We start from the raw sequence: 28000 nt of genomic DNA on the forward strand, positions 1-28000 counted from the left end.
ATCGAAATCGCCCCGGGCAGGCTATGATAGTTCCTTTGCCCTACCCCATTCTCAATTGTAATACAGGGGTTCATAAATTGGAGTAAACAGTACCTGTAAAAAGGGTAAAAAGTCTTTATGTGACTTGACAACCTCCTCCCGCCATAGGCGCCTGTCAGCAGTGGCCCATGGGTGAACTTCTATATCGTTTCACTTCAAGGATCAAAGCTCTGGATGAGGTCGTCTTCGTGGGTACAGACGCCAGAGTATGCACAAGTAGGCTAGCACTCGCGAATGCCGCGCTAACAATCAATCTCAGTTCTCAATTTGCAGCACAGAACTCAAGTAGCTTGGCACATTGAAAATTTTCAATTAAACCCGACTTGGTTCACCCGTGGGCCAACTTCAACATCATGAGCCGCTCCAAGGACGACGACAAGGAGCGCTATCTGACCTACTCGATCGTCGTGCGGCAGGCGGACGAGGGGAAGGGCATCAAGGAAGAAGTCGTGACGAAGAAGATGGCGAAGTTCATCGATGGCGGCCCCAAGGAGTTTTTAGAGTGGACGTACCACTTTTTCCAGCTCGCCAAGCTGAAGGAGTGGGGCCCCGAGGACAAGTTCCGCAACACCAAGATCCTGCTCGAGGGTGATCTGCTGGACGCGTTCAACCACAACGAAGCAAGCGTAAACGACGGCGACGTGCGCATGGGGGACGACGACTTCACCAAGGCACTGTATCAAGCCTCAATCGTGGTGATTCCGGTTGACTACGGCGAGAAAATCCAAGAAGACCTGTGGGAAATCCGCAAAGTCCGCAGCGAGACGCTCGCGGAATTCAGCAAGCGCTTGCGGACCTTGGTTCGGATGGAGCAAGTGATGGCAATGCTAACGGGGCAGACAGCTATGCCGGAGGACGCGCTTTGTCGCCTCTACAAAGGTGGCCTTCCGTATGAGTGGCAGTCGAAGTACGACACCAGCGGCCAAGTAAGTGTACACCACGGTCTCGTCACTTTTCCCGTATTTTGAGCGCATCGAGCAAGGCGAGCTGCGCCAGCACGGAAGAAACAACGGGAACGGGAACAAGAAGCATTTCCGGCCAGACAATAATCGTGGACAAGGACGGCGCGGTGGCCGGGGCTACCATGGCAACAACAGCAATCGGCAGCAGCAGCAGCGCCGTGAAGGCAACCGTGGACGCGGGAACAGCAGCAGTCGCAACGACAGCCAGAACAAGTGGTGCTCATTTCATCGTACAACAACGCACAATACGCAGGAGTGCCGCTCGCTGCACAACCAGCAGCAGCAAGAAGAACACCATCAGGCTGATGCTCAACGAGGCTTCAGTAGCACTCGTGGCCGTGGCGGTCGCAATAGAGGTGGCCGTCGCAACGATTTCACCCGCGTTGAGCAGCGCAATCAGCAGGACGCAAGCTCAAGTGATGACGAATATCTGTTTGTGGAGCTCAATACTGCAGAAGAGAAGTCGGCTCCACCCATGCGAGCGATGATAAAACTGGAGCACGGGCGCGAAAAATATTTGGCCTTGTTGGATAGTGGCTGCTCTCGAAGTCTCATCAACGAGAGGTTCCTGCAAGTCGCAAGAAACCAGAAAATGCGATGGAGAACTCTACCGTGTTTTTTGATTTGGTGAAAGGAAGTGCCTCGAGTGACGGATCCCTCGAGATTCGATTCCGCATTCCGAAACGCAAGCGCGAGTCGGTGATCATTCACCGCTTTGAAGTGCTTTCTTCTGTGCGATATGACATGGTGATTGGTCGTGATCTGTTGGCTGCTCTCGGGGTTGTGCTGGACTTCAAGAACGGGCGTGTGCTTTGGGATGGCAGCGAGATGAAAATCGAGACAGGAGCAACTCGACCTGGACTCGTAGAGGTACCTGAGCCGGACCAAGTGCTCGAAAACGACGACGAAATGCTGGTAGGAGAAGCAACGGCGCTCACACCAGTCGATCTCATGCCGCAGCACATTGATCAGGCCCTGCAGCACTGCTATCTCAAGCTTCTCGAAGAATACTACGACAGGTACAGCGGACGACTCGGCCGCATTCGCCTTCCTGACTACATCTTGCCTCTGAGTGCAGATTATCAGCCTTTCTACACGAAGCCCTACACGATTCCTCGCAGTCAAGAACACGCAGCACGCGACGAAATTCAGTCTGCTCCAGTTGGACGTGATCGAGCAGATATACGATTCGGAATCGGCTGCACCAGCATTTTTTCTTGTGAAACCCGATGGATCGCTACGACTCCTGGTTGATTTCCGCAGGCTGAATCGCTATCTGCATAGCTCACCGTATTTCGTGCCCAAAATCCGTGAAATTCTTCTCCGCCTGGATAAAGCGAAGTGCATGAGCACGTTCGACGCGAACATGGGCTATTTTGCACGTCGACTAGCGAGAGAAAGCCGTGCAGCGACTGCATTCTGCTTGCCGTTCGGTAAGTTCCAATTCAAACGGCTCCCGATGGGAATATCTACTGCTCCCGACGAATACCAAGCATACATGGAGCGCATTGTTGGAGATTTACCTTTCGTGATTGTTTACCTGGACGACGTGCTAGTGTTCTCGGAGAATGAAGAGGACCATATCGAGCATCTTCGCATTGTGTTTGAGCGTTTCCGCCAGTTCGACGTCACGCTCATCGCGAAGAAGTGCCATATCCTTCGTGAAGAAGTCGATTACTTAGGGTTCACGCTGACTCGGGACGGAATCCAGCCCCAAAAGAAGAAGATCGAAGCCATCCAGCACATTGCAGAGCCCCGCACGAAGAAAGAGCTCCGCCGCTTTTAGGAATGATTTCCTACTACCGCGAAATGGTACCAAACAAGTCGGCGCTGACGGCCCAGCTCAACAAACTCACCTCGAAGAACGCGCCATTCACCTGGCCCAGAACATGCAGCAGCGTTCCAAGAGATCAAGAATGCTCTAGCTCGGAATGTGTGGCTTGCGTTCCCCGACTACAGCAGGACCTTTCACGTGTTTGCTGATGCAAGTGGCAGACAAATAGGTGGGGTCATCATTCAGGGCAAGAGGATTCTCGCTTGCTTCTCGCGATCAATGACAGAGACCCAGCAAACATATTCTACAATGGAGTGGGAACTTTTGTCAATCGTCGAGCTGCTGAAGGAGTACCGCGCGATGCTACTCGGATTTCCTGTTGTAATTCACACGGACCACAAGAATCTTCTCTTTCCGCAAGAAAACTCTCTGCTGGAAACTCCTGCGGGAAGAGTATCGCCTCACTGTTAAGTACGTCCCTGGAGCGCTGAACGTGGGCGCAGATGCATTCTCTCGACTCCACTACGACTACGTGAAACAGACGATAGAGGAGGAGCTCCTGCGCATCGAGGAAGAAGAAATAGCCATCGACGGCGCGGTGATCAAGCGTCATCAGGCAGAAGACCCCACGACGAAGGAGATTCTAAACCGGTTGGTGTGCCGTGGAGCTGATCCTGATTATTCTCTCCGCCCGACTTTAGGCAACGTATTGCTGTACTACAAAAAGCGTGTTGGCATCCCACCGTCTCTCCGCCATAGCCTCATCGAGCTATATCATGACTACCTTCTTCACCCCGGTGCGGAAAAGCAATTTCGCAGCATGGCTACATTTTGGTGGCCCGAGATGGAGAAGGAGACCCTGGACTACGTCAAGGCCTGCGTGGATTGCAAACGAGCAAAACTACATGGGGTAAGCAGAAATACGGCCGCATTCCACCTACGCCAGCGACCAACAACGACAAGCCTTTTGACGTCGTGCATGTTGATCTTGTCGGTCCCTTTGACGGTGATTACTACTGCGTGACTATGATCGAGAGGCAGTTCCGCTGGCTGGAGCTGCTAATGCAGAAGGGCAAGACGTCGAAGACCTCTGCGCTAAGCTTCGAGAGAGCGTGGCTGTGCCGCTACCCGCGCCCAAGATTTGTTATCCATGACCTTGGCCCTGAATTCACTGGAGACGAGTTCCAGTTACTGCTGAGTACCATGGCTATCAAGGACAAGCCAATTACTTCGAAGAATCCCCAGGCCAACGCGATCTGTGAGCGCGTTCATCTCGAGATCATGAATATCTTGCGGGCCCGACCGGATTTGCACGACCAACTCGAAGTCGCTTTTGATTATGCAGCGTACGCAATTCGGGCTAGCTACCATTCGATTCTCCGGGCTTCGCCGGCTCAGCTACTCTTCGGTGAGGACATGATCACGAGGCAATTGCATTTTGCCAATTGGAGCTATTTGTCAAAGCAAAGGTTTGCAGCTATCCTGCAGGACAACGAGCGCGAGAACATGAAGCGGCTCGAGCATTTCTACTGCGTGGGAGATCACGTCATGCTTCGTATTCCAGCGCGCGAGCGTAAGAAGACGTACCAGGTTGCAAAAGGACCATTCATCGTGAAGGAAGTGTTCAACAATGGCACTGTCCTCCTGGACACCGGAACGACGGAGTATCGAGCGAACATCCGCCGCATTTTCCCGTGTTGATTGCCATCTCGGCATGGGGGAGAATGACAACCTCCTTCCGCACCCAGTCGCCACGGGCGCCTGTCAGCAGTGGCGCATGGGTGAACTTCTGTATCGTTTCACTTCAAGGATCAAAGCTCTGGATGAGGTCGTCTTCGTGGGTACAGACGCCAGAGTATGCACAAGTAGGCTAGCACTCGCGAATGCCGCGCTAACAATCAATCTCAGTTCTCAATTTGCAGCACAGAACTCAAGTAGCTTGGCAGACTGGCTCGTTCTTTTGGGCAAAACCAATGGCCGATGCGGTTCCGATATTTTTGTCGCTGTCGACATCCCATCACGGTTATTCTTTGGCGCTTAAATCATTCTTGTTGGTTTGGGTACATTAAGAAGATGCGTTCGATTCCCGCTTTATCTGACTTCTCAATATATGTGAACTAGGATGCTGCTTACTCGACAACAGTGCGGAACACCACACCGGTGCGGTATGCTAGATGTAATTGTACATGCCGAAGCTTGAATCAGTTTGTATGCCTGTTGATGAAGTCGCCTAGATGTCTGGAATGTTGAAGACGCCGGACAGGTGAGTTGAATTTGGTCTTAAAAAACGCCGATAGTTGGAGCTGAATGAGCTCTTGATCGTTGATAGCGCTGTTTCAAGGGGTTCCGGTTCTCCGTTCTCGAAACAAAGTGTGTTTCTCTCCGTCCATTGGCGAGGAAGTGCCGCGCACCTCACTAAATTGCATAAGCAGAGCACTGGTTCTCTGCAGTGGTACCATGTTGCCCGAATTTGCTGCTTGTGAGGGAGCACCATGGTCGTTCAACTGATGTCTCCTACGAAAAAGATACTCCAGTCCTTCCGGAGGGCTTCCCAAATTTCGTTTGAGTGCTGGCACTCGAGAAAAAAGATATTGCGTAGTTTCGATTGCTGTGCAGCCGTAGTATGGACACTGATGAACATTTGCCTTATCTGGCGCGCTAGAAACCAAAAGCACGAACTGCAATTTATGACAAGCTGAGAGAAGAAATCATTCTTCACCGCTGCAGGCCACCCAGCAAGCATGCAGCGATACCGGACAAAACTCGAAACCCGAGGGAGGGTGCTTGATGATCACGGAAGTCCCAGCCACAAGCGTTACACAGAGCGGCAGATGAATCCGTTCGCATTCGCCAGTACTTCTTGGCGGCGTCTGTACATCAACGATAGAGGGTCTGGGTGAAGAGGCTACCTTTGTGAGATTGGAGCACCTAACGCGAACTCATGTGGTCGCCGGCGAAGAGAATTTGGTACTCGAACACCCTATCATTGCGTATGTCTGCCGATTGTTTCAACTCCATCACCGCAACAATTGCCGAGGTACTCCTCGGCTTGATAGCCAAGCCGATAAATGGACTCAACGTGCGGTTCGTTTTGGAAGGGCCATCACGTTGCGAATGGAAACTACGAAACAAGACAATTCTCCTTGCTGCAGGCCCACATGGACCTATTGTGACGCTGATCACGAAGCATCTCGGGGAAAACCTGGAGAGTGTCTTTGAGTTGGGACTTGAGTAATGTAGACGTATGAATTGTTAACGAAGTCCCGGCTTCTGTGTCAGCCTGGTATCTGGTACCCCTAAAGGGAAGTATTGTCTGTTGGTATCCTCTACTGCTGTATCAGGCTCCCCCAGCGTTTACATCGTCAACAAAGTATGCTTCGCAGAACTTTGTTAACGCTCGACCCAAGGCGTAAAACCGCATCGTGGTCTCTGCTAGCGCCATAATGCCGCGTTCCCGGACTTGAAGCTTTGTCGTGGCTGCGTGAGCATCGACCACAAGCAAGTGGAACGAAGTGCAGCAGTCTTCGATCGTAATGACAGTGATCTGTTCATGCACGCGCTCAAGCCTTTCCCACAATGAAGAGCACAGCGAAATCACTTGGTCAGTGTTGCCTTGCAATGTCTCCGTCCCCTGCCGAGCTCCAGGGGTAGAGACTGCATCCGTGACATCGTCTGGTAATGTCGAGCAAGAACATCGCTTGGCACTAGATACCAGGACTCGCCAGCTCGCCAACCACCTTCGAGGTCTTTTGCGTTTTACTCCGTTGGGCGGGACCCTCATTGGGCTTTCGACGACAGGTTTGGCCAGCCTAGCCAGCTCATGTCGGGCTGCAGCAATCATGTCGGGGACAGAAACTCGATTCGTGACATCCGCTGACAAGGTGTCGGGCTCGGCCATTGCTTGGGTATTGACGCCGGAGTTCGCCAGTCTGGCCAGCTCGTCCACCACAGTCGATATTTTAATCCGCTGCTTCGGGTCCAGCGCGCACATTCGCACGACCAATTCCCATTGACTGTTGCTGCACTTAGGCCGCGCCGGTAGTGTGCCGTGGGTGGCATGGTATCTCACGACGTTTCTGTCAGCAACGCGCCACGGCAGGCAACCGCGAGAGTCTTTGCCAGTGTTTACTGCCTCCACGACCCGAAGGGCTTCCACGACGCACATTCCCACGTCCCCCCCCGCGTCGAGCATTTAGCGCGGCTCTACTGGCAATGCAGGACTCTTGCCGATGAATGTGGCGTCATCACATGGACGCACCATTATCGCTCTTTCAATAAAACCGCGGATGCACTAGCGAACTTAGCGATGGACACCAAGGTCAGTCGCCAGGTGGGAAGCGCTGACACTGGGATACCATCGGGCTGCTGGGATGACTCGCTCCGGCACACACAGATGGATCTGAATGAGTGGCAAACTGACATGGATGTCTTGTCACAACGCACGCCCAGGACCGGCCATCCTTAAGAAGAAGAGGCTGCTGTAGACAGCTAACGACGTGTATGGGCGTTAGCTGCGGATGTTGGTGATCGCTAGGACTACGCACTAAATGAACACAATATACCTCACCTGCAAAATGAAATGACGCACATGCCCAGCGAATTGACATCTGATGCGAATGTTGGGCCCGCTTGCTGTGGTATTTCTCCTGCCTTGCCGTCCGGGAAACACTCGGGAGCCACCCAGTGCCACGCACCTGAAATCTGCGCAATGTCTTCGCTGCTAGCGGCAGAGCTGAGACCAAAGTCCGTCACTTTTGCTTTGATATCCAAGACATACTGCTGTTGTCTATGAGCCTACAACAGCTATCGAGAAAAACCTGCAACACAAAATCATTTCAGGGTTTGACGTACTTAAGTACTCGATAGTAGTGTTGGCATTGTGCAATTTCCATATTTTTCGTAATAGTTGTTTCGTTTTGCTGGCCCTGCCACTCTTACCAAAATTTCCCGGAGTTACTGTGCAGTAGCTTCGGAGAATTCACACAACACCGAAGTAAATTTGGGGTTGTGTGACTACAGTAATGTGCGTCGATAAGGGACCTCTGATATGAATAGGAGTGTAAAGGCTATTAAGGCGAACAAGTGGAAAAAGAAAGAACAATGTATTGATTTAGTTAAGAATAAATGACACACTGCTTTTACTAATGTGCGTGGAGTGCAACCAGCACTTCTGAATCGTAGAAGCTGACACATTATCCCACGCAGTCTCGCATCACTTCATGGCAGTTAGTAAGTCAACTGTATGTCTAGGGATGCCCAACTTCTTGGCTAGCACCGTAGCATAGAAGACGATCATTGCACCGCTGAGGCAAATGCCCTCCGCCTCTGCAAGCATGATGAACTCGACGATGTTTTGATCGATCTGTAGCTGGAACGGAGACGGCTTGTTCTTGCGCTGAGCACTTTCGTGAGGCTGGCGCAACAGCGCGATACGCCCCGAGATGATGCGGTCGATGGTGGTTTTCCCAGGGGGCCTTAGCAGACCGAACTCGACTTTGGCCCAAAGGGCCAGGTCTTCATACTTGACAGCGGGGGAGCTCTCAGCCTTCTTGATCAGACGCAGCTTCTGCTGCTGGGTGAGGCGAGTTCTAGTCTTGGAGGAGGAGCTCATGAGGTGGGTGGATGGGTAGGGCGCTGGTGTTGTGGCAGATTCCGTTGTGCTTGGAGATCGCGCCGAGCGGGTTGGAGGGAAGGAGTTATGTTCGCGCCCGAATTCAAATGGTAGCTTCAATCACTGATTGGCTAGATCTGACCTCACTAGCCAATCACAAGTCGCGCTCGTTGCGAAACCAGCCAATAGTGCCAGGATCCTGTCGAAAGTTAACTCAAATCAATGTTAGCTGTGTTCTTGACTGACAGATGTATATAATGTATGTAAGGATATTAGTTACCGCACGTCCCTATTGACGCACACTAGCGCTCTGGGCATCCGCTACGCGGGCGCTTTGGCCACGGGTTGCTGGAATAGCATAGCTTAAAAGTATATGCATCATTTTGATTTCCATAACAATAATGTGCGGATACAGTTGACACATATTCGTTGCTATAACTTCGTGCTTTAGTAGCAAATGAGTAGGACTACATTTTCCTATTAAGCTAATTACCAAATGTCGCTCACGATGCAAAGTTGAGTACCTAAACATCGAGTGAGCTGAATATCGTTGCCGTTGTATTATTGATCACCCGTTTCTGCGAGGCGAGCTACATTTGTCACGGACATGCCTTACTACAGTGTAGTGACTTGCGTGTTTACTTACTTTGAAGTAATAACTAAAGTATTGAAACTATGATTGGGTGTGGTTTATACTGCGTTGCAAACTGGTAGCTGTCGTCGATACCGTACTCTAGTGTTGTTACTGCGTTAGCACTGAAGACTGCAACTTTGCCAGCATGAATTTACGCACTGCACCGTGCTACATGTAGTAATGCTGGTTTGCGCGATAACAGTTCAAATAGACATAGCAAATTTAGCTCAACTCAGTACGGATCGGTAGCGACTGTGCGTCTTCGATGGTTAGGTTGTTGTGTATCGTGTATATGCATATGAAGCGTTTGGCGGGACCCCGGGGTCCCCGCTTGCCCCACCAGCTGTCATAAGCAACCGGTATATTCGGTAAATTCAAGTGCTGCATGATTGTATCGATGCTATGTATCTCTGGTAGTATCGACTATCGAGTTACACAGAGCTGCAGAGTTCGCAACTTTGCGTACCCGACGCCGCTGCTGCTGTAGTAGGCGCTAGCTTCTAGCAGTCAGCTTGAATCTTCTTGGTCGTATCTTCATCAAGACGCTTAACAGAACGAACGAATGCAGCAGCTTTGTGGTCACGACAATTTCAATACTTAAGTATCACGTTTGCGCCGAGGAACCTCTGCACCTCCAGTTCGCCCAGACTTCATACTGGATGCTAGATGCTTGAAGGTGAAATGAGCTCTAGCTAAACTCGAAAAATTATCACACGCTTGTCACAACATATATATTATCACTGCCCCGCCAATAAAAATAAATAACTCCGGTCGCCATCGGTACATGATGCGGGACCCCGGGGTCCGGCCAATAACTTCATATATATATTGCTCTAACGACAATGTCTACTGAGGCGAGGCCGAGAAACCTTTGTCGCCCAGGGGGGTTCGTATAGCGCAGCCCAAGACTGTTTCTCAGGGGTAGACCCAGAGAATCGACTTGAGAGTCAACAGCAAGAAGATAGACTCAGAGATTCGCAGCCGCAAAGCTTTAAACCCTGAGAATCACACTCCTTGGTCGGCGTGGGTACCTTGTGTAATCCCTGTCGGCTCGTTTGTCTTCGACGGAACGGCACTCCACCGGTTGAAAATGTAGCCTCGAAGAAGTGCGGGAGCGCATGTCTACTTCAGAACGCACCTCCACACCAAAAGGCAAACCCAGAGAATCAGATCCCCTGAAACCCAGAATATCACGAATTCAGGGTCCAGGATTTCAGTCAACTCTGGGACTTGGAACTCAGAAGACATCTTACCCAAATGCCCTCCTAGCTCGATAAAACCAACAAATACAGAGTATACAAACACTACAACTAGCCGTCACTTATTCTTTTGGACCCTTGGACGGTGGGTCACACACACACTAGGCTCACTCGAGTCTGAAATTCAGGGACCTAGCTCCCCTGAGACTCACACAAACGCGCACCACCTCCAATAAAGGAGGAAAATACAATCACTATCAGTTACCTTTCCCTTCACACAAGCAGTCAATACAAAATCCTGGAGGCGACCACCTAGCACCCCAGAATACCCTCTGGAATAATATGAAATGGGCTACCACGAGCACAGCAAGTGACCCAACTAGGATATGGAATAGATGGATCACCCCAGGAAGCTCAAGGTCGTCGCTGGTCACCACCTAACTGGACTTGAGTTTGATGGAGTCCACACAGACGGCTGTCCTTCGCCGTTGATGTGCCCTTAGCGTCCCGCGGTCGTAGTCTCGGGTCCTCCGGATTTCCGTCGGCAGGCTTGGCCGAAGTCACTTGCGCAGTACAGGGTAAAAGGAACTCTGTTTGGTTTTTATCAGCTACTTCTCTCTCTCTCTCTCTTCTTCTTCTTCTTCGGGCAAATATCTTCTGTTCACTATGCTTGGGGTCACAATGTCTTGTCTTGAGTATACCTTGGGATCAGCGGTCCAATCTTGCGATCGGCTTGCGAATCCATTGTCGTACGGCGTCGAAAGTGTCAATTGTGGGTCCTTAGACTTGGTTTAGTATGGTGCAGGACTCCCTCTCGACTCTTCGAAAGTATCCAGTCTGTGCATCCATGTCGGTTCTTCAAGGTCACGCATCATTTTGATTGCAGACTGGCTTCGAACTGGCTCGAATACCTGAAAACCAGGTGACACCCAGGGTCATCTTCTGAAATCCTGGGAATTCTGAGGAATATTGGGGAACTGTGGGGATTCTTGGGTGTTGGCTCGGGAAACACTTAAGTTCAGTATAGAGAATCTGGATTTATGGTCCTAAACCAGATAATCATCTTTGGAACTCTGGGTCACCTGCACTCAGGGAGGTGAACTCTGGGTCATCGTGCGGCACTCTAGGTTTCCGTGCGGCACTCTGGGTAACAAGTCTGCTGCAGTGCAGACTCGTGTGTATCTCCTCAAAGCCACACTTTTAGTGGGTTTAGCGGCCTCCTGCGCATGATCATGGTAGTAGTGGGATGATTCTCAGGGTAATTTGATCCTCTGGGGCACTCTGAGCCACAGCAAGATGAGGCGTACTCTGGGATACATTCTTCAGAGACACTTTCCGCCAGACTTTAGGCACTCATCGTAAGGGAAATTCCGCGGCTGGACTGAGTGTTCTCTTAAATTCTGGGCGTGCACTCCCAGGATTCACACTTCCAGCCAGTTGGGCCCATCTGCGGTCAGACGCTGGATTCATCCCGAGAAATCACTTCTCTCCCACAGTCGCCATCCATGTCACACGGGTACAGCCGCGCCGTATCCCAGTCATCCACCAATCAGCATCCGATACAAACTCCAGGTCACAGAGGTGACGGCACATCGTTGGCAATTTTCTGGGGACCGCCTCGTGTCACTACACTAAGCTGCATTATGTGCATGCTGCAGTAGTTTACGGTACACGTATCTAGGGTAGCAGCGCGCATCTATTTTGAAAGCTGCATGCGTTGCCAGTGTCACTACTATTGTACGCTTTGCCTACTCTGCATCTTTCATCTGGATTTATAACGCGTTATTGCTCTTGGTGCATGGCGTACAGAACTTAGTAACAGTAATTCGAAATTGCGCACGACCATGCTGTTGTGCGCTGCGCGCAATTCGAGCAGCATTTTCTAAAATTGTTTTGTTGAAGCGCGAGAGTTAGGGCACCTGGGATATGATCGATTTTGATTTGAGTTGGAGTGCATTGTTGTCACTTGGCTGATGCGACTATCGTTCCTATGGAAGCGAGTGTCGGACTGCAGCAAGATCCTGCCATTAATCAGCTTAATAAAAACATAAAAAGTCGTAAGTATGACACCTCAATGCGCGCGCTGGTGATGCACCTGGGTTTACTTAATTCGACCAACTACTACGTAGTAGTAACTTAAGTTGAGCACGCGACTACTCAAATTGGTGTATTATAATGCTTGATTCCTGCAAATGAATACAGCAAGATTGCCAGCTACACCACGCCGCGTGCTGTTTATCAGTTAATCTATGTGCAGCGTTAGGTGGTCAAAATGCGTCGTTCGCACACATTCTTGGTGTATTAGAAGATGAACACCTAATAAGCACCAGTCTACCCCTAATTCCGTACTGTAATCCATCGACTGCCCTGAAGGTACCAGTTATCCCAACAGGCGGAACTCCCGAAACCGTAAAGTAGTTTATTTATGTAGATGTATGCATGTACTCACTGTAGCAGTGTCCGCTGCCGCTGCACTCCGCTGCTCACTCCCGTACGCCACGCGCCCTCCCGCTCGTTGCCTCCACCGCGCGCCAACTTTCAAAATGGGGGATGTGATAATCACACCCGTTATAGTCCGACCGGTAAGTCCGAATTTTAGAGTGATTGTGGCTATTGTTGTAATTTCGTCGACAGTTAAAAAGCCAGTTCCAGTCGACTTGATGAGTGAATAATGTATGCAATAAGGCCGCGGTAGCGTAGTCTAATTGACAGGTCTAGACTGTAGGGGCGGAAAGCATGACGCGATGACCGACAGACAGGATTCTCGGTTAGAGGACGGAGATTACTGTACCCCAGATTTTGTTTTTGAAATTACGGCATATATTCACTTGCGTAGGTAGCTTGGTACAGCTACAAGAAATGGAGCTCCGTCTCCAGGCTGCGCGTAAGCAACGCTACGCTGCGGAGTGTCTGCGGCTTCATAAGGGGCAAAAGCAGCCCCCCCCCCCCGATTTCGGATCATTTTGGCGAAAGAAAACTAAAACTTGCACCAGTATCTGTTGTTATTATCCATCGCAGTCTACAGTGCATGTAGAACGCTTTGTCGTATCGTTCGATCCCGCAAGCTGATCCTAACTTGGTTACATTACAATCGACGCTACTTACTATTATTTTATGATTCCTCTCTATTAGCCAACTTTGTACTAATACGTGGTAACAACATGCTAGCTAAGTATTCACACGAAAGCGAATTCGTAAGCTTGCATGTTGCCCAAAAGTATAGTATCAAACTCTACACCTTTTCAACTTCAAAACTGCAAATTGTAAGTTCAAAACAGCAAAAGGTAAGTTCAAAACTGCACGAGCAGAGACCAGGCCAGCTTCGTACTTTTATACACAGCTCATTGGTTGGCACGCAGCATAGCTAGCCAATAGGCAAATTGTACTCTATAATCGTATACGATGATAGATATCATTCAGTTTGTAATATACATTTATAGAGTATTGTTGTTTTGATCTTACCTTTTGCTGTTTTGAACTTACAATTTGCAGTTTTGAAGTTGAAAAGGTGTACTAATCAAAAAGTAATAGTACTACAAGTAAGCACAAGGCACCGGTTGTCAACACGCAATTTATATGAAACCGACAACTTGATCACTGTCTTCTACATCCTGCAGGACGTGTGCCACGACAAGACCCAACATATCCTTTCTTCGCTGGGACTTTCTAAAACGGCCACGCCTTCTTCAGCTTCTTCTCGAAAGTGTCGTCGTTAATCGGCACGTAAGCGAGGCCGAAGTCCGTCGTGTTGAGTGCCAGTCGCGCTGCCTCGGGCAGTTGCTCCCACATGATCAGAGGCTGGGAGTCGCCGGTCCTAGAGCTGTAATACAGCTTCGGCTGCCCTGCCTCCCGACTGGTCGAGCGAAACAGGAGCGTCGTCGTGCCGTCCAGAATGGCATAGTCCGGGGCTGGTGTCTTCGTTTCGTAGTCGTCATCGCTCGTGGAGGTCGAAATGCCCAGGATCTTGGGTGCCGCGAAGTCCGGATTGTCGATCCACACGACAGCGCTAGACCAGTCGAAGCGCCTGGACGCTACCCCCACGAAGAACCCCTTGGGGAAGTACCAGGCGTACATGATGGCCCAGACATCCTTGTACCACATGGCTCGGCCGTACACTTGCGAGCCCAGTGGAGCGCTATCGCATGCGGAATTTCCCGAGTTCCCCTTCAGTCCTCCGCTGGTCTCGCCAGCAGCGTTGACCGCGGGGAAGGAGACGCATCCGTCCTCAATAAGCAACTGCGGCTTGAACTTGACTGCCGCCTTCTCCGAGATGGTCACGGGATCCGGCTGAGGAAATGGCTCCACCTTGTCATGGTCGATCTTGCCGGCGTCCACTGCGATGAACGCAGCCGCGAGGATAACGAGGAAGCCTCGGACGTTCATGACTCACGCGGATGGTTGTGCAGCACGGGGGGAAATCGAAACTGAGCTCATCCTGGAGCCTGAGCACACGAGCAGCCTCAACTCAATGTGTGCAGAAGTGGGTTCCAAGATAACCAATGCGATGTGGTGAACAGCGGACGGGTTCCGATGCCTTCATAAATGTATGCATTGTCAAAGCCCACCTGATCCCCTCCCTATCGTGAAAATGGTTTCGCAGGTGTCGGCGCTTCCTCTACACCAAGCGGGAGGATTTATGCTGATTTTGACCCCGACTCAAGAGTGTCGGCGCTTTCTGCACTTCCATGTGGAGATATAGGGCATGGCTACACAGCGATGTCTTACCCTCCTGGTGAGTGCCAAGTCGGCAACGAAACGAGTAGAATAATTTACAACACTGGCAACGCAATAAATATTGTGAAAGGGTGTCTTGTTAAACTTCTACGAAGTTTTGTTGACAATGTGCCGGTGTACGTGTATTTGCCGAGAAATGTTTTTGTCTGGTTGACTGACCATCCTCATAGCGCAGACTTTGATGGCAGGGTATGAAAACTGTGCCGTACTGGTAGGCCCTACCGCGGACGCCCTACGGTAGGGCGTCCGCCTCCGCGTTACGTCATTCTCAGGTGGAGGAGAATCGCTTCTCGATGCCTCTTCACAGGCATTCTACATGTACAGCAACCCGATCATTCTTTTGGATAAATTAAAAATTAAAAGTTTTACTTTGGGAGTGTCCGTGCGCCCAAGCATGCTGGAAATACCTTATCAGCTGCTGGAGTAGACGAAGGTGTGATAACCAGCAGCTTCTTCGGTATACGGCGAATTGCGCGTCTCGAGTATCACCACCGTTTACAACAGACTTGCGTCGTCGATTTAGCAGCGCGTTTCCCGACGACTACGCGCATGGTGGGTTATGAGCACAGTCTGCATGACAGTCCTATGGACCCAACGAAACCAAGTGGTTCACAATGGGAGCCAGCTTACCATTGCAAGCAGCGTCGCAGCCATTCCAACAGGCTGGACTCCGGCAACTACAAGCTCTAGCGCGTAGGGAACGCAGAAATCCGAGGACAATAGTTCAAGGCACAAGATTACTTATCTGCTTGGATCTCTTCCAGCGGACACCAAGGCGAGCCACGTACAGCCACCGGGATCATCTCAGCCTGAGATCCTCAGGTACCTAACCTTACCGTGGTTTACTTATTATTTTGTTTTAAAAAACAAAATAATATGTAAACCACGGTAAGTGCATTAATAAATTCATCTTGTGATGAATTTATTAATGCAGCGACCTCAGCTAAATTGGCCTAAACTTCAGGCAACAGTCCGCTCGGATGACATATTCTGGCCACGATCTTTTCACGCTGTTAGAAAGTCTTGACTCGAGTGTACCGCTGCTCGCAGATAACCTCACCAGCGAATTGTTCATTCATGCCCATCAACAGAATCAAACTTCTGCTTCGCCCTCGTGGACTAGAAAGTGAGCTTCGCAGAACTTGGTCAACGCTCGATCCAAGGCGTGAAAGCGCATCGTGGTCTCAGCTAACGCCATGATATTGTGCTCTCGGCCGCAAAGCTTTGCTGTGGCCGCGTGGGCGTGGGCTACAGTCGAGTAGAACGAAGCAGAGCAGTCCTCACTCTTCCCGCCGGCGATCTGTTCGTGCACACGCTTAAGTCGTTTCCACAACGAAGCGCACAGCGAAATCACTTGGTCGTGTTGGTCGGTGTCGCCTTGTAGTCGAGTCATCTCCTTCTGAGCTGCAGCAATCATGACGGGGACGGAAGCCTGATTCGAGGCATCCATCGCTTGACTCTTGATACCAGGGTTCGCCAGTCTGGCCAGCTCGTCCACCACAGTCGAGATCTTGATCCGCTCCTTCGGATTCAACTTACACATCCGCTCAACCAATTTCCATTGACTGTCGCTGCACAGAGGCCGCGCCGGTAAGTTGCCTTGCTTAGCATTGTGTATCACCACGATTCTGTCAGTAACGCGCCATGGCAGACAACTGCGCGAGTCTTTGCCAGCTTGTACCGCCTCCACCAGCCGCAGTGCTTCCACGATGCACATACCCAGCGAATAGATATCCGACGCAAAGGATGGTCTTGCCTGCTGCCCTGCCTTGTCGTCTGGAAAGCACTCGGGGGCCACCCAAAGCCACGCACCGGAAATCTGAGCCGTGTCTTCACTGCTAACGGCGGAGCTGAGACCGAAGTCCGTCACCTTCGCTTTGAGGTCGCTCCCTATCACGATGTTATTCCCTTTTAGATCTCCGTGGACCACGTCGCGTGCGTGGAGGTATTGGACACCCAGCGCAGCCTCGTGCAGCTTCGACCACAGCTCATCGGTATGGCTGCGCAAGTAGCTGACCAACGTTCCGTTCGTAGCGTACTCGCACACGAAGAACGGTCGCCCGACGTGACAGGCACCGAAGAGTCGAATGACGTGAGGGTGGCTGAAGCCAAACCAAATGTCGACTTCGCGACGGAACATCGCAATAGCCTTGCTTCTCTGATCAGGGTCCGAATCGGCTTCAGACACGTACGGGTCCTCCGATGCCGATAAACTCGACCATGATGTCGAAGCATCCGCTCTGCCACTCGACCCTGGCAACGTTACACGCTTCACCACCACCTCCGAGTCCAGCCACGTGGCTCGATTCACGCTCCCGAAGCCTCCTTCGCCCAGACAATTCCACTCGTCCACGATCAACTCGTACCATGGGATGAACCATTCTGGTATGAGTTCCGCCCAATCTTCCGTCTCCAACTTGCTGGTGATATCCTCGTACGCCTTCTTCATCATCTTTAGTACCTCAGGTGTGTATTTCCCGAGAGGGTTTCCCATCTCCGCCTTCAACGTCTTGAGAAATGCAGCCCGTTCCTCCGTCGTCTTCAACTTTTGCAGCAAAAGAAAAGTGTCAGATAGTCCTGACACGAGTAGCTTGGTCTCGTCATCGCGCTGTTGCCGCCATCGTGATTCCTTCTCGGGGGGTGCGTCCTCACTCACTCCATCCAATGACGCCATAAGGGACTCGACACGCCACTAAAACGCGTACAGGCTGTTGGTGGTGGCACGCGTTGACGACAAGTGCATCATTAGAGCTTGATCTGGTGGCATCCGAACCGCTTGGTTAAACTCGGTGAGAAGCGCGTGAAATCGCCCTAGCAGTGCTGGGCGGTCAGCTGACACTCGCAGACGTTCGTGTAGCTTCTCTAGTTGGTCGAACGCTTTGCAGTATTGGACGTTGTCGCACGTTTGCATGTACTTCTCCAGCCTCAGCCACGCTTCGCCAACTCGATCGGACTTATACCCTCCCATGGAAAAACCGGGTTCATTCTCCGGTTGGGTGCAGTTCGAATACTCCTCGGTAGCCAAACGCTCGAGCTTGGAGACGATTGACGACAGACTTGCGCGTTGCCAAGGGTCTTGGCTGCACATTTTCCAGACTACTTTGCCTGCGTCAGCGCGAGGACAGGAAGGCGCAATTTCACTCGCAGTGTAAGTCAAGGAGTAGTCAGGAGAGTTGAGCGCACAGGTACTGTAGGAGCGTGGCCGCCAAGCCAACTTCTCAATCCTCGCCCACTCTCCGCTCTCTCCGCCCCACGGCATCTCTTTGTTCGCGGCTTCCATGATGCACATTCCCAGAGAATACACATCCGATTCGAACGAAGGTGACGCTCCTTCTAGAACCTCTGGCGCCTGCCAGCGCATGGAGCCCACGACACTGCCTGACGCTGCACTGGGACGCTTGATCAAGCCACTCAGTCCAAAATTCGACAGCTTCGCCATGCCATCGCTGCCGATCAAGATGCTGCTGCATCGCAGATCGCCATGGACTATTCCTCGTTCGTGGAGATACTCCAGCCCTAGTGCAGCCTCGTAGAGGTACTTCCACATCGTCGGTTTCTCCTCTGCTGAGGACTTGACATGCTCGAGGAGTGAGCCCTGACTCGCGTACTCGCACACGAAGAACAGCAGGTGAGGACCAGCATTGCAGGCGCCGTATATTTTGAGGACGTTGGGGTGGCGGAGCTGCTGCCACACACGCACTTCGTCCTCAAATGGAGTGTGCGACGCATCTGGAATGAATAGCTTCACGACCGCGTCGGCATCGAGCCACTTGGCCTGGAAGTCGCCCCCGATATGAACGTTCTGGCTGTAGTGAGTGAGCTCGAGTTCCGACGGATGAATGGAGCAGCTCGACGGAAGGGGGGCTCCATGTAGAGTAGCATCGGCACTTGCTGCTGTATCAGTGACCCGGGATCGAATAAATGGCAGGAGGACTTGTTGGATTTCCTCATGCCCACTTTCAGCAGCAAGCCGGAGAGCTGTTGTTCCATTAGCGCTCGTAGCATTCACATCCGCGTTGTATTGCTCGACCAGACATTGGACGACGGCAATGTGTCCGTGCTGAGCGGCCTTCATCAAAGCTGTATACCCGTCGTTGTCGTAGGCATTCAGATCAGCACCTTGACCAGCCAGATACTGAACGACATGCCGGTGGTTATGCTCAGCAGCCACCATCAAGGCAGTGTAGTTGTCCTTGTGTCTGGCATTCACATCAACGCCACAGTGTTCGTCAAGGTATCGCACGACATCGACGTGGCCATATCGCGCCGCCTTCATGAGCGCAGTGACTCCGTCATTATCCTTGGCGTTCACGTCAGCGCCACAGTGCTCAGCAAGGTACCGTACGACATCGACCTCGTTATTGAAAGCCGCCCATATTAACGGCGTGGCTCCGTCGTTATCGTGAGCGTTCGCGTCAGCGTTACATTGCTCAGAAAGGTACCGCACGACATCAATGAAACCTCTTCTAGCGGCCCAAATCAAAGCTGTGTCTCCGTGATTGTTCTTGACATTCATATCAGCGCCACATTGCCCAGCAAGATATCGCACAACAGCTTCAGCTACGTGACCTTCTCGAGCAGCCCAAATCAACGCTGTGTCTCCACCCTCGGTCTTGATACTCACGTCAGCACCACACTGCTCAACAAGAAACCGGACGACATCAATGCGGCCATTTTCAGCTGCCCATATCACTGCTGTGTATCCACATTCGCCTTTCACGTCGGCGCCATATAGTTCAGTAAGATACCGCACGACGTCCAAGTGTTGAGCTTCAGCAGCGTAGATCACTGCGTTGTATTCGGCGTGAAACTCGGCCTTCACGTCCGTGCCACATTGTTCAATCAGATACCGCAGAACATCCAGGTGGCCCTTGCTAGCGGTCCGAGTAAATGCTGTGTAACCGATATTGTCTTTCCCATTCACGTCCGCGCCGCATTGCTCAACCAGGTACCGCACGACGTACGCTCAGCCGCCTCTCTAAATGCAGTGTGCCCGAAATTGTTCCTGGCGTTAGCGTCGGCCCCATACTGCTCAGCGAGACACCGTACGACGTCCACGTGGCCACACTGAGCGGCCAGCATCAACGCTGTATATCCGTCAGTAGTTCTGGCCTCCACGTCAGCTCCAGGTTGCCCGGCAAGGAATGACACAACCTCCGCGTGACCATTTTCAGCAGCATATAGCAAAGCGGTGTACTCGCCATTGTTCTTGGCATTCACGTTAGCGCCACATTGCGCGTGGAGGTACCGAACGACATCCACGTGGCCATATCGAGTGGCCTCACTGAGCGCAGTGTTCCCGTCATTATCGCTGGCGTTCACGTCAGCTCCGCAATGCTCAGCAAGGTAACGGACGACGTCCACGTTGCCGTATCGAGCGGCTTCGAGCAGCGCCGTCTCTCCGTTCTTGTCCTCGGTATTCGCGTCAACTCCGCACCGTTCAGTCAGGTACTGCACCACGACCACGTGGCCGTTCACTGCAGCCCGCATCAAGGTTGTGCCACCGTCATTGTCCTTGGCGTCCACGTCCGCGCCGCAGTCCTCCACGAGGCACCGCACGACGTCCATGTGGCCGCTGAACGCAGCCCATATCAACGCCGTCTCTGCGTTGTCGTCCTTGGTGTTCGCCTGCACCCCACAGTGCTCGATGGGGAACTTGGTGACCTCTATGTGGCCATTCTCAGCGGCTCTCCTCCCTCCCGTAGCTTGAGACCTGCCCCACCAGCCCCTGGACGCTCGCGAGGGCGCCCTCCGCTGCAGCTTTGGTGATCGCCTCCGTCTCCGTCTGCATCTGCTGAGGGTGCGTCGAGAATGAAGACTGATGCGATCCGGACGGACGGGGGGCTTCTCATCAGGTGAGCCATCGCTCGCCAGAACCCTCTGGCAATCTACAGGCAGACGAGGAGGTTAACGCGGCTGCCCCCGGGGCCACACTTCGATATGGGGACGGACTCAGACAGACGCGCGCCCAGCGGCGAAGCTGGCGGACAATGAGGTTGCCCTCATGGGCTGCGTCCCCCAAATTGCCACAAGTAAGTGTGATTTTAGGATCTGGCAGTTCAGAGTTCGAGCTGAATCTGGTATTAATACAGCATTAATAATACTACCGTAGTACATGTGCTTAAGGGAATTACTTTTTTTTGGAACACCTAGGCTGTGCTCATGAGAACTTTTTACGGGTGCCGTGTTTGGCGGCTTCGATGGTAACGCGGACGCGCTGATGGTCGCGTAGGTGCTGGTTGTGCCGGGCTTGGAGCTGCTGCTGTCGGTCGGATGAGCTGCCACGAGCTGCTGGAGTTTGCCGTCCACGCCAAGTCGTGTAAGCGAACGATACGAAGTATGAGCTAAGCTGGCCGTCTGTCTGCTCATGACTCAGAGTCTGGGGGTGGATCGCTCCCTCTTGCCAGTCTTCGTTTCGACGCGCAGTGAGCAGCAGATGGAGACGGAGGAGCTTAGGAACGCCGCGCGAGAGGGCACCCCCGCGAGTTCAGGGGTTCGCGGCGCGGGTCTCGCACGGTGACAGGGAGGACGCGATGAGGGATGCTTCTTCGAATGCCCACCTGCAGGTTGTGATGTACCTTGTCGAGGAATGGGCGGTTGAAGCGGATCCCATCATCCTCCCAGACCCACACGTCGAAGTTGTCTCTACATTCCCAGAGGCTGGTGAGAATGGCCACCTGGATGTGGTGCGGTATCTGGCCGAGCAATGTCGTGTTGGCATCACCGAGTACGGTAACGATAAAACACTATTCGGAGCTGCACGGAATGGCCACGTCGATATCGTGCGGTACTTGGTTGAGCATTGTGGCGCTGACGTCAATGCAGTAGATAATGTGTTGACACTTGCTGCTGAGAATTGTCATGTGGGTATAGAACGATGCCTTGGTGAGCAAGGTGGCACTGACGTTAACGCTGTGAGTCGTTACGACGGGACAGCACTCAGCAAAGCGGCTGAAAGGGGTCACATGGATGTTGTGCGCTGTCTGGTCAAGCACTGCGGTGTTGATATGAACAGCAAGGACGATTCCGGGCTCACAACATGGACACGAGTTGCTCAGAAGGGTCTCGTTGATGTCGTACAGTGTCTTGTCGAAGAATTCGGCGCTGACGTGGACGCCAAGGACGATCCCGGATGCACAGCAGTGATACGGGGTGCTGAGGGAGGCCACATTGATGTCGTACGGTGTCTTGTGGAGAAGTACGGTGCTGGTGTGAAGGCGAGGAGCAATGACGGAGACACGGCAGTAATACGAGGTGCTGGAAGTGGTCACATTGATATCGTACGGTATCTTTCGAAGCGATGCGATGCTGACGTGAACGCCAAGAACAATGACGGAAACACTGCGCTGATTGAGGCAGCTAAAGGGGGCTGTGTGGATGTCGTCCGATACCTTCATCGCCGATGCGGTTGATTTGAATTCCAAGAACAATGGCGGATGTACGGCTTTGCTGGTGGCTGCCGATTGTTATCAGACGGATATTGTGCAGTACCTCACTGGGCGGCGCAGCGTCGACGTGAACAGTAAGTGGAGTGATGGAGCAACAGCAATGATAGTGGCCGCTCAAAAGGGTATTTGAATATCGTGCGGAGCCTCGCAGAGCGAGGTAGTGCTGACGTCAATGTCAGAAACAATGACGGGTATACAGCACTAATTCGGGCTGCTGAAGATGATCGATCGCACGGATATCGTCGAGTACCTTGGAGGCCGATGTGCAGGTGTGAATGCCAAGGATAATCACGGATACACAGCGTTGATGAAGGCCGCTCAGCGCGGGAATATTGCCATCGTCCAATGCCTGGTCGAGCAACACCATGCAGACGTGAACGCTGTAAGTACCAACGGAACTACCACTCTTCGACTTGCTGCTGAGCGGGGGTATTATGAAATCCAGCGAGTCCTCATGCCGTTTGATCGACCCGATCTTACCAATTCTACTCGAGATGGAGCTTCCCTTCTACTGAGCTACTCCATTCATCCATCTGAAATCGAGCTCACCCACTACAGTCAAGACCGCCAGATCGGGGGCGACTTCCAGGCCAAGTGGCTCGATGCTGACGCGGTCGTGAAAGTGTTCATTCAAGATGCGTCACACACTCCATTTGAGGACGAAGTGCGTGTGTGGCAGCAGCTCCGCCACCCCAACGTCCTCAAAATATACGGCGCCTGCAATGCTGGTCCTCACCTGCTGTTCTTCGTGTGCGAGTACGCGAGTCAGGGCTCACTCCTCGAGCATGTCAAGTCCTCAGCAGAGGAGAAACCGACGATGTGGAAGTACCTCTACGAGGCTGCACTAGGGCTGGAGTATCTCCACGAACGAGGAATAGTCCATGGCGATCTGCGATGCAGCAGCATCTTGATCGGCAGCGATGGCATGGCGAAGCTGTCGAATTTTGGACTGAGTGGCTTGATCAAGCGTCCCAGTGCAGCGTCGGGTAATGTCGTTGGGTTCATGCGCTGGCAGGCTCAAGAGGTTATGGAAGGGGTTCCACCATCGTTCGAGTCGGACGTGTATTCTCTGGGAATGTGCATTCTGGAAGCTGTGACCAAAGAGATGCCCTGGGGCAGCAAAAGCACTGATGTGATGGGGTACAAAAGCAACTGGACCCCGGAAGATGAATCTACTAAAAAAGGTTATGCTGCCGACATTGCTAATGGTTTCCCTAATGGTTGCTACGCAATTCTTTACTATTCACCTGGCTGTCTCGTTGGTGATGCTCGCGAACTACTGTAGTGTGGAAAATGTGCTCTCGAGATCTTCGTAAACGCATTTCTCTGTCTTCTGTCGTAAAAAAACTTGAGCGTTTGACTACCGGGGAGTATTCGAGCTTCGAGCAAGCTGAGCACGAAGCGGTTATCTCCTTTGAAGAGTACTGTACGAGTCCGGTAGAGCTCAAGAAGCGTGGTTGGGGCTGGAGAAGTATATGCAGATGTGCGACATCGTCGAATACTGCAAAGCCTTCGACCAACTAAAACGGCTACATGAACGTCTACGAGTATCACCCCACCGCCCAGCACGCTAAAGGGGTTCCACGCGCTTCTAATTGAGTTTAACCAAGCGGTTCGGATATCGCCTGATCAAGCTCTAATGATGTGCTTGTCGTCAACGCGTGCCACCACCAACAACAGGTACGCGTTTCAGTGGCGCATCGAGTCCCTCATGGTATCACTAGGTGGAGCAGTGGAGGGTACGACCGTTGAGAGGGGGTCAGGATGGCGCCCTGACGAGACCAAGATGTGTGTGTCAGGGCCATCCGATATTTTTCTTCTGCTGCAAAAGTTGAAGACGACGGAGGAACGGGCTGCATTTCTCAAGACTTTGAAGGTCGAGATGGAAAACCCTCTCGAGAAATACACGCCAGATGAACAAAAGATGATGAAAAAGACGTACGAGGTTATCACCAGCAAGTTGGAGGCGGAAGACTGGTCGGCACTCATACCAGAATGGTTCATCCCATGGTACGAGCTGATTATCGACGAGGGAAATCGTCTGGGCGAAGGAGGCTTCGGGAGCGTGAATCGAGCCACGTGGCTGGACTCGGAGGTGGTGGTGAAGCGTGTAATGTTGCCAGGGTCGAGTGGCAGAGCGGATGCTTCGACATCATGGTCGAGTTTATCGGCATCGGAGGACCCGTACGCGTCTGAAGCCGATTCGGACCCTGATCAGAGAAGCAAGGCTATTGCGATGTTCCGTCGCGAAGTCGACATTTGGTTTGGCTTCAGCCACCCTCACGTCATTCGGCTCTTTGGCGCCTGTGACGTCGGACGGCCGTTCTTCGTATGAGAATTCGCCACCAACGGGACGTTGGTCAGCTACTTGCGAGAGCATCCCGACGAATTATGGTCGAAGCTGCACGAGGCTGCGCTGGGCGTCCAGTACGCGACGTGGTGCACGGCGACCTGAAGGGAAACAACATCGTGGTTGGGAGCGACTTCAAATCGAAGGTGACGGACTTCGGTCTCAGCTCTGCCGCTAGCAGCGAAGACATGGCTCAGATTTTAGGCGCGTGGCACTGGCTGGCCCCAGAGTGCTTTCCAAACTGCAAGGCAGGAGAACCCCAACAGCAAAAGAGGCCATCTTTCGCATCGGATGTCTATTCTCTAGGTTTGTGCTTCGTGGAAGCACTGCGGGTGCCGTGAAGGCTGGCAAAGACGGTCGTAGTTGCCTGCCTTGGCGTGTTGCCATGCTATGCATGGTACGCTGCCCACGCGGCCAAAGTGCAGTGGCAGTCAATGGAAGTTGGTGGAAGGAATGTGTAAGTTGGATCCGAAGCAGCGGCTTAAAATCTCGACGGTGGTGGACGAGCTGGCCAGAGTGGCGAACTCCAGCGTCAAAACCCAAACGATGGCCAAGGCCGACACTTCGCCAGCGGATACCACGAATGAGGTTACTGTCCCCGTCATGATTTCTGCAGCACGACAGGAGCTGGCAAGACTGGCCAAACCTGGCATCGAAAACTCAACGAGGGCCCAGCCCAACGGATTGAAAAACAAAAGTTCTCTACCAAGGTGGTTGACGAGCTGGCGGGCCCTGATGTTCGCAGCCAAGACGTTGTCCTGCTCGACGCTGCCGGCGGATGTGATGAATGAAGTTCATAACCCTGGAGCTCAGCAGGGGACTGACCCATTGCAAGGGGTGTCGTGCCAAAGGCTTCAGCAAGAATGAGGAGCAATGAGGAGCTCTTGTCCTCCATTTCCAGTGCTGGACTTCACAGGGTGGGGAAACGACATGTGTTCATGTGAGGCAGGCGAACTTGCCGCCTCCTTTCCAACAGGGAACAACCAGAGTGCAATGGCCAGGACAAACAATGAATAGTATTCATGCATGAAGTTACATTATTTTTGATGCAGGGCGCCACTCGAGTCGCGCTCACAACCCCCCAACTACTACAGCACTCTACCACGAAAGATCCTTGGACGCACCCGCTACTGCGGACGCCGGGATCTCCTCCTTGCTGGAGCAGCCACCGCTGCTGCCACAGCTGCCCTTCTCAGCCGCGGGGTCCTGCACCGCCACACGGAAGAGACGGTTGCCGAACTTCTTGTACAGCGGCATGATGCCTCCGCCAGCGAGCAGACGCTCCTCGAAGAGCGACATGTTGAAGCGGAAGGTCTCGCCGCCCACCTCAATGGTGCGGCCGGTCATGTTCACCGTGATGTCAGCGTTCTCCTTGGCCAGCTCGTAGAAGCGGTCGTCGTCGAGCTGGATGCCCAGCAGACTGAAGTTCTGGTAATTGCGCGAGAAGATGTAGCCGAACGAGCGGGCGATCAGAGCCTGCACGCCAGCTCCCTTCATGGCCGTCACGGCCTGCTCACGCGAGGAGCCGCAGCCGAAGCCGTGGCCAGCCACAACCACATTCTGGCCCTGCTTCACCTTGTCACGGAAGTCCGGGTTCGTGTGCAGGAACGCGACCTTGCCCAGAGCCTCCATGTCGTTCTCGCACAGGAACTCACCAGGCAGAATGGCGTCCGTGTCGATGTTGTCACCGAAGACCTGGACGCGGCCCTTGATGGAGCCCGAGAACGTCTCGAGCGAGGCAGCGGCCTCAGCGTCCGCGTTACCGGCCTCCTCACCAGCAACAGGAAGCTCCGGAGCGACCTCAGCGATCGTGATAGGCACCGACGGCTGCTTGGGCACAGCCGAGTTGAACTTCTCGACGTCGATGAGCTTGAGGAACGGCGTAGGGTCCGTCACCTCCATCGTGAAACTGGAAGCAGCCACCGTGATGGCCGACGCAAGGTTGGCGATGGAGCCCTTGCCCATGCGGTTGCGGTAGTTGCGGTTCTGCGAGCTGAGCCACACCTCGTTCTCGCCGGCAACGTCAGCGGCGATACCCAGGCAGAAACTGCAGCCGGGGGCGCCCACAACGAAGCCAGCCTTCTCGTACACGTCGATGAGGCCGTGTTTCTTGAGGTTGTCCACGATGATCTGACTGCCAGGGGTCACGCGACGCTGGCCGTGGGCGACGGGCTTCATTCCCTGCTTGAGGCAAGCCTCGAGCACCAGGGCACCGAGCACCAGGTCTTCCTCAGCAGTGGTACATGCGCCGATGAAGCATCCGTCGAGCTTCATGCCGACAACCTCCGACACGGGCTTGACGTTGTCCGGGGACGGGAACAGAGCCACCTGCGGCTCGAGGTTGTCCAGGTTGATCTGGAACTTCTCCGCGTACTGAGCGTCCTCGTCAGCGCGGAAGTAGAGGGCGTCGTTGTTGTGGTCCGGGCGCTTGGAGATGTACGCGGCGGTGCGCTCGTCGGCGGGGAAGACACCGGCGATACCGCCGAACTCGGCCGTCATGTTACTGATAGCGAAGCGGGCATCGCACGACAGCGCCGAGATGTTGCCACCCCACTCCACGCAGCGGCCGATGGCCACGGTGTTGCACTTGAGCTGGCCCAGCGTGTACAGCATCACGTCCTTGCCGCCCATGCCCGTGGGGGGCGTGCCCATGAACTCGATGAGCACCGTCTCGGGCACCTTGATCCACGTCTCGCCCGTCACGAGGGGCATGACGACGTCCGCAGCGCCCAGGCCAATAGCGAAGGCGCCCAAGCCGCCGGTACTGCACGAGTGCGAGTCGGCGCCCACCACGATCTGGCCGGGCTGCGCGCGCTGGCGGTAGAACTCGGTGTGCAGGATGGTGGTGTTGGGCGGCTGGAAGTTGGTGAGCTCGGCCTCCTTGGCGAAGTCCTCGGACGCCTTGATCATCATCTGCTGGCGCGGCTGGTGGTTCACGCGCGGGTCCACGGTGTGGTCCACGGCCAGCCAGAAGCGGTCGTTGCGCCAGATGCGCGGGCGGCCCATGTCCTGGTACGTCTTGTCCATCGACTTCCACGTGATCTCGCAGGCCAGCGTCCACTGCGCCTTGACGCACAGCATCTGGCCGGGCGCGACCTCGGGCTTGGTGAGGCCCACGGCCCAGTGGGTCAGGATCTTCTCCGGCAGCGTCAGCGGCCGGCGCGCGGGGGCGGGAGTAGCAGCGGGGGCGGTCGCCATCGTCTCTTCACTTCTCGTCGTCTTGAGCTCGAGCGCGCGAGTGCGGAAATG

General features: G+C 53.2%; 9 protein-coding genes across 9 annotated transcripts; 4 read left to right on the plus strand and 5 right to left on the minus strand.

Annotated features, from left to right (window-relative positions):
* Positions 1 to 147: 147 nt before the first annotated feature.
* Positions 148 to 775, plus strand: PHYSODRAFT_246948 (hypothetical protein; the record flags this gene model as incomplete). Its single annotated transcript, XM_009534060.1, has 2 exons — positions 148 to 245; positions 398 to 775. Coding segments are annotated over 2 exons (476 nt in total), but the record flags the coding sequence as incomplete, so codon positions are not given.
* Positions 776 to 3837: 3062 nt separating this feature from the next.
* PHYSODRAFT_515688 (hypothetical protein) lies at positions 3838 to 4476 on the plus strand (the record flags this gene model as incomplete). The annotated part of the gene is made up of 1 exon (XM_009534061.1): positions 3838 to 4476. One exon carries the CDS (start codon positions 3838 to 3840, stop codon positions 4474 to 4476), a length of 639 nt encoding a protein of 212 aa, XP_009532356.1.
* Positions 4477 to 6112: 1636 nt separating this feature from the next.
* PHYSODRAFT_336496 (hypothetical protein) lies at positions 6113 to 6940 on the minus strand (the record flags this gene model as incomplete). The annotated part of the gene is made up of 1 exon (XM_009534062.1): positions 6113 to 6940. One exon carries the CDS (start codon positions 6938 to 6940, stop codon positions 6113 to 6115), a length of 828 nt encoding a protein of 275 aa, XP_009532357.1.
* A 9-nt stretch (positions 6941 to 6949) lies between these two features.
* Positions 6950 to 7105, plus strand: PHYSODRAFT_381909 (hypothetical protein; the record flags this gene model as incomplete). The annotated part of the gene is made up of 1 exon (XM_009534063.1): positions 6950 to 7105. A coding segment is annotated over one exon (156 nt), but the record flags the coding sequence as incomplete, so codon positions are not given.
* A 1014-nt stretch (positions 7106 to 8119) lies between these two features.
* PHYSODRAFT_441684 (hypothetical protein) lies at positions 8120 to 8374 on the minus strand (the record flags this gene model as incomplete). Its single annotated transcript, XM_009534064.1, has 1 exon — positions 8120 to 8374. A coding segment is annotated over one exon (255 nt), but the record flags the coding sequence as incomplete, so codon positions are not given.
* Positions 8375 to 13885: 5511 nt separating this feature from the next.
* PHYSODRAFT_336498 (necrosis inducing-like protein NPP1 type) lies at positions 13886 to 14602 on the minus strand (the record flags this gene model as incomplete). The annotated part of the gene is made up of 1 exon (XM_009534065.1): positions 13886 to 14602. One exon carries the CDS (start codon positions 14600 to 14602, stop codon positions 13886 to 13888), a length of 717 nt encoding a protein of 238 aa, XP_009532360.1.
* Positions 14603 to 16439: 1837 nt separating this feature from the next.
* On the minus strand, positions 16440 to 17342 carry PHYSODRAFT_454054 (hypothetical protein; the record flags this gene model as incomplete). Its single annotated transcript, XM_009534066.1, has 2 exons — positions 16440 to 17109; positions 17206 to 17342. Coding segments are annotated over 2 exons (807 nt in total), but the record flags the coding sequence as incomplete, so codon positions are not given.
* Positions 17343 to 22993: 5651 nt separating this feature from the next.
* On the plus strand, positions 22994 to 25261 carry PHYSODRAFT_451904 (hypothetical protein; the record flags this gene model as incomplete). Its single annotated transcript, XM_009534067.1, has 2 exons — positions 22994 to 23533; positions 25115 to 25261. Coding segments are annotated over 2 exons (687 nt in total), but the record flags the coding sequence as incomplete, so codon positions are not given.
* A 515-nt stretch (positions 25262 to 25776) lies between these two features.
* On the minus strand, positions 25777 to 27949 carry PHYSODRAFT_562967 (putative hydratase; the record flags this gene model as incomplete). The annotated part of the gene is made up of 1 exon (XM_009534068.1): positions 25777 to 27949. The coding sequence occupies one exon, from the start codon at positions 27947 to 27949 to the stop codon at positions 25850 to 25852; it is 2100 nt and encodes a 699-aa protein (XP_009532363.1). The 3' UTR covers positions 25777 to 25849.
* Positions 27950 to 28000: the final 51 nt, after the last annotated feature.

Source organism: Phytophthora sojae, assembly GCF_000149755.1.
Source record: "Phytophthora sojae unplaced genomic scaffold PHYSOscaffold_7, whole genome shotgun sequence".
Taxonomy (NCBI): Eukaryota; Oomycota; class Peronosporomycetes; order Peronosporales; family Peronosporaceae; genus Phytophthora; species Phytophthora sojae.